This window comes from Podarcis raffonei, chromosome 14, assembly GCF_027172205.1.
Source record: "Podarcis raffonei isolate rPodRaf1 chromosome 14, rPodRaf1.pri, whole genome shotgun sequence".
Lineage (NCBI taxonomy): Eukaryota > Metazoa > Chordata > Lepidosauria > Squamata > Lacertidae > Podarcis > Podarcis raffonei.
In genome coordinates this window covers 3,287,250-3,293,249 of record NC_070615.1, presented here as the reverse complement: position 1 = coordinate 3,293,249, position 6,000 = coordinate 3,287,250, and the positions used below count along the sequence as shown (strand labels likewise).

Genomic DNA, 6,000 nt, shown 5'->3' with positions numbered 1-6,000 from the left:
GAATATACCTGTTTCTCCTTATACAAGGACAAAAGGGTAACCTGACAATACACTTTCCCGAGTGCAGAAATGGATTCATTCATCTCTTGGGTCAGTTATGCATCTGCACATGACACCAATACACAGCAAGCTTTCTTTTCTTTTTGCAAAATGTGCTATTGAGCATGGAGCTGAAAAGCCAGGGAATATTAATGCTTGGGGGGTGTTGCTCAGGAGGTCTTGATAACTTTACAGATAACTACATATAATCCAATGTTTTGAGATAAAAAGAAAACACACACATACATGAAGGAGGAAACTGCATCTGCCCTCATGTCTTGCTGGTATGAGCAAACTAGATGCAAGTTACATGAATAGCCAAGCAGTTGCCAGCAGGGCTGAAATGAGGTTTTGTGTCCTCTCTGTCACCAGAGAAACCCTGAGTGTTTTGGTGTATGTTTACTATTATTTATGAAACTGTAAAGAACGGAAATGGTTTTTTAAGTATCTCAGAAGCATGTCAGAAGCAATCTGCATGAACCCTCCAAATCCCAAATTAGAAATTATCCCAAATATATATGCAACACTTTCCCTTTTGTTTACATATCTAGGTGACAGTCCTGACCCATATGTACTTGTAGGCTACATTGAGATTAGGTTTAAGAGAGTTGCCTGTATTTTTCTACTTATCTAAGTAATTCTCATGAAGAGGCTGCAAAGCTCAATGGAGGAACACACACTTTGCATGTGCAAAGGATGCCAGATTCAGTCCCTGGCATCTCAGGTTATCAGAGATGGAAAAGACCAAGGAGAGTCATATTGGATTAGATGGACCCCATTGTGTCCCCTAGCATAAGCACTCCTGCTCAAATAACTAATGCGAGGCTGGCAATACTCCACGACCAGATCACCTGCACCAGCTTTAACTCTTTGGTATAACTATTGGATCAAGCATTGCATCTTCCATGGATCACATGCAGCTTCATTCTGCATCCCTCAAAATATTGCCACTCTAAGCATCAGCTCAGCTTACTTGTGCGTTGGCCATGATTCAAAGGAAATTTACTAGTGCATAGTACCTTTTATTATTGCAATTTCACACTGCTCGTCAAAGGAAAGAGAGAGGTTCTTCTCTGTGAGAAATAATAATGCTCTTTTAAGTGGTTTTTATTAACAGGTGATATGGTTAGATTAGATTTTGCAGTCCTTCATATCCTACCAACTATGAAAATAAATACTTTCTCCTACCTATTAAAAAACCAATCTCTGTTGCTGGCTAGCTATATTCCTAGTGTGTGTGCCTTTTTATAGGTAATTTATGTTCCTTCTTAGTTGTGCTGGATATTTCCCAATACCTACCCCCAGTCTTACCGATGAAAATTATCTGAAATGTGAATTTCCTATATCTGAGTAGCTTTACTTGGCCAGTCCCTGCAAAGCTATAGAGGTAACGCAACTCATTATACAAAAGAAGCAAGATTTTGCACATAATAGTAGCCAAATTGATCCGTTGCTCCTGCCTGTAGTTATAAATCCACACCAAAAGCCTTGTCTAGCGCAGTTTATAGCTGAATGAAGTTGGAAATGTTAATGAAAATGTGAACTTTGAAACTAGTGCCATAAAATACAGAAATATCTAAATTTTGACCTGTGTTTTTTTGTAGGTGACTGTTCATTAGAGAGAGAACCTTGTACTTACAGAAATCTTCGTATGTACCTAGAAACGATGTTGTTGTTTTGGGGGGGGTTTGTTAAAGAGGTGGCAAAATGGAATTACTGGAAAGCAGGACACATTTGGAATGTAGATATACTTATTGTAAACAGCAGTTTGGGGTTGTGGAGTTTGTTTTGGTGTGCTACAATCAACTGCATTCATCATTTACAGTAAAATAATAATAATAATAATAATAATAATAATAATAATAATAATAATAATGGAAAATTACAAAGAAAAACCCCTGAATGTTTAATATGCAGCTTCAGAACCAACCAAGCCGGCAGTAACGAGGTCTATGCACTTTGCAATGCATTGACCAATTGCTGGTTTAAAAAAGTTTGCATTTATAAATCTAGAACCTGACCCACCTGTCAGTGTTTAACAATGGGTGACCCAAGATAGACATGTGCACCAAAACAGCTTTAGCAAGATGTGCCTCCGCTCCAGTAATGCAGGTGGAAGGCTCTTTATGCACACAAATCTCTCTTGCTCCGGTGAAGTGCCTATTTTTGAAATGGCCACAAATCTCCCACCCAGGCACTTCAGGTTGTGGCCCGTTGGCCCCTCCAGCTGTGACTGAGAGAGATTTTCTTACAGATATTAGGCAGGTAACGTGGCAGATGGTTCTCCACGGTGGTAGCCGAGAGAGTGGGGCGTCCATCTGGGAACCCTGGACTAGCTGGCTGGGAGAGGGGTTCTCTTATCTATGCCCAGTCAAACCATACACCCATGGGATGCGAGTGTAGGAAAAATACGGAGTGCTGTTGAGCTAACACACCATGTTTGTAAAACTTTCTAGATGCAAGTTCTGCTCTCTCTTTTTACCCTTTCCTAATAAGAGACCATTTTCTGATTACTACTACTTGGTTTCAATTGTTACTTACTGACCAAATAGCTACAGTGCAGTGTTATATGGAAGCCTCTGCTTTGAAGCAATGTAAAACCAAGGGTCTTTATAACAAGTACCTGGATAAAGCTTTGATGAAACTTTATATAAACAGTTTCCCAATGTTGCTCCCCACCCCCACCCCCACCCCTGCATAAGATAAAATAGTTCAAGTTGATACAGTCTAGGCACCTATGTTTGGTGGCCACATGACAGATGAGCAAGCAACACAGAGAAGCTCAGGGACAACGTGGGGCTCACAAGCCTCTGAGAAGTTCTTCTGCAGAAGCCTCACTTATTTCATAGGGTGTTTTACAGGAGAACCCTGGAAAACAAATCCCTAATGCCTCAAAACCACAAACCATTTTGAACTTAAATGCATTGTTCCCCAGTGTAAATACATTTCCCTATATTTGGGGGTGGGTGGGAATGATAAAGGCATCGAGTTCGTTAGTTTTTTAAAAAATCCCCTCAACCCGCCCCCATGGGGTAGGTAGGACTGTATCAAACTTTATAGACAAGGTTTCTGCAGCAGGAAGTTGATGTGGTAAAATCACCTCGGTATGAAATGACATTGACGGGGCGGGGGCAGGGAGAGGGATTTAATGAAGTCATCCAGGGGCATGCCATAGATGGTCCTGATTCCCCAAACATATTTATAGCAAATGTGAAACCAAACCATTTGAGTGCGAAGTCCAGCGCTGGTTTCCTCCTCGGTGAGTGGAAGAACTCGGCCCCACTCATTTTGAGTACAGATCTGTTTGCCCGCTGAGGCTGCAGAGAGTGTGTCTTCATTGTACTTACTGTGTTACATAAATACTTATCCCTGAGAAAGTTGAGAGGAGGTGGTGGAGTGGTGGAAAGTCAATCCAGTTCAATTAGGCATTCCTCTTTTGTAACCTCTTTTTTATAAAATTTGCTTTGACACCTGAGCAAAGGTATTTTTTAAAAAATATACACACATATAGATATATTTAAAAACAATTAACAGGAGCATCTTCTTAAGGCTCTGAAGAATGAAGGCTGGCAGACAAAATAACTGAAAATCTTGACCAGGAAGAAAAATTGCTGGCAGAAGATGGAGAAGAGGCTCATCAATGTTAGTTCCATTGTGCCAGAGATAGTCTGCTGGAGAAACGATGTATAAAAAAGAAAGAAAAAAAGATAGTGGGGGGGGGGGAATAAGCAAAATGTGCAAGGCAAATAAAACTCCAAAAATGATATCTATAAAATGATAAGAGCAAAGTGCTGGCGTCCAGTGCAGGCAGGTCTACGGGGAGCTGGAAGGACTGATGGTGGGACTAGATGCGTCTGAACGGCTATAGTCACTGACCGATCCTGTCCGGGAGCTGCTGCCGCTCCTCCTCTTGAGCATGCTGGGGTGGAAATTGCTGTGGCGGCGGGCGTGCTTCGTCAAGTGGTCACTGCGCATGAATCGCTTCTCGCAGAGAGGGCAGCCAAACTTTTTCTCTCCGGTGTGAGTGCGGAAATGCCGCGCCAGCTCATCAGAACGGGCAAACTTTTTGTTGCAATCTTCCCAGCGGCATTCAAAAGGCCTCTCGCCTGGTGAGAGAGAGAAAGAGAGACTATGAAATAGCCGTATTTATTTTATTATTATTTTGTTCAAATGTTTCTACCCTGAAAGACTCTGGAGGCAGGCAGCTTACAGCATTTTAAAATAATAACAAAATAAGAGCTGCAGCCTAGTCCTATTCACATTTCCCAGCATCGTAGCAGCAGCAGCAGCAAGACAATCAGATTTTATTAAATGCTCAAGAAAATGGAAAACTCTTCAATCCAGAAATGAATAAAATAACAATAAACTGGGGGCTAAAATAATGAAAGTGGGTTCCTGACAAACTGAAATGGATAGAGGAATTGAAAGGTGAGGCACTGGATCCCTGAGAGAGTTCGTGGGTTTTCTGCATAGGAATGCTGCCAAGCCCTGCTTAGGATGCAGACTTTATATGCAGCAGCAGAAGTTACCATATTTTTTGCCCTATAGGACGCACCGGCCCATAGGACGCACCTAGATTTGGGGGGGGGGAATAAAGGGGAGGAAATTATTTTTTCCCCCAGGCGCGGGGCGGGGGCGGGGGAAGCCCGAGCTTCCCCCTCCCCCAGCCCCCAGGACGCGACCCAGAGCTATGCCGAAGCTGCGTGCAGCTTTGGCATCGCTCTGGGAGCTTGCGGGGCTGGAGGAGGGGGAAGCCCTCCACCAGCCTTCTAACCTAGTCAGAGGACAGCGGGAAAGGCACGCTGTGCCTCTCCCGGTGTCCCCCGAGTTTGCGGGGCTGGCGACGGGGAGGAGGAGGCTTCTCCCCCCCCCCGCCAGCCTTCTAACCAAGTCGGGGGACAGCGGGAAAGGCGCGCTGCACCTCTCCCGCTATCCCCTGAGTTTGTGGGGCTGGCGGTGGGGCTCTCCTGAAGCCTGGAGAGCGAGAGGGGTCGGTGCGCATCGACCCCTCTCGCTCTCCAGGCTTCAGCGAAACCCTGCATTCACCCCATAGGACGCACACACATTTCCCCTTCATTTTTGGAGGGGGAAAAGTGCGTCTTATAGGGTGAAAAATACGGTAGTTTAGTTAAATGAATCCTTGCTTGGAAAACACCTTTGGTTGGAAAGTATTCAGATTGAGTCTTGGTATAAAGTAAGAAAGATTATGTTTACTAATGGAACTACATCAGGGGTCAGCAACCTTTTTCAGCAGGGGGCCGGTCCACCATCCCTCAGACCATGTGGGGGGCCGGACTATATTTTGGGGAGGGGGGAATGAACGAATTCCTATGCCCCAGAAATAACTCAGAGATGCATTTTAAATAAAAGGACACATTCTACTCGTGTAAAAACATGCCGATTCCTGAACTTTCCGTAGGCCAGATTGAGAAGGCGATTGGGCCGCATCCGGCCCCTGGGCCTTAGGTTGCCTACCCCTGAACTACATTCTCAATAGGGAAGCATTCTATAGTCCTAGCTAACTATCTAGTTGGAGGCGCAAAGAATCCATGCTTCCCCCTTTGCTCTCAAAAGAAAGATCCAAGATTAACTCTCACCTCAAGGTCCAGAAAAGTGTGAGAGGAGGAGCAGGAAGTTGTAAAGAGGATGGAACCTTATACTTACCAGTCTAAATAAACATTAAAGAGGGGCGGGGGGGAGGTCAGCGTAGTGATAAAAGTATAGGGATAGCCTGGGAAGCTGGAGGTCTCTTGCTTTGTCTTAACCAGTGCAAACCCCTCTGAGCCAGCAGAGTTGCACCCAGAGACCCAACAGCCCCCACCTGCTTGCTCTCAGTAGAAGTTTCTACTCAACAGGAAGCAACACTTCTCCATTTTGCTCATCCAACTGTATGCACATTATGGTGCTATTTAGTCATATTGCTTTAGGGAACCCATACAAAAAACTCAGCTGTTGTTGTTG

At 44.3% G+C, this 6,000-nt stretch overlaps 1 protein-coding gene across 1 annotated transcript in view; it reads right to left on the bottom strand.

Annotated features, from left to right (window-relative positions):
• Positions 1–1,714: 1,714 nt before the first annotated feature.
• KLF13 (KLF transcription factor 13) overlaps positions 1,715–6,000 on the bottom strand; it is a 39,022-nt gene continuing 34,736 nt past the window's right edge. The window contains exon 2 of the mRNA XM_053364829.1: positions 1,715–4,145. Within this exon, the coding sequence (XP_053220804.1) occupies positions 3,853–4,145 (293 nt within the window). The 3' untranslated portion in view covers positions 1,715–3,852. The remainder of the gene's footprint in view (positions 4,146–6,000) is intronic.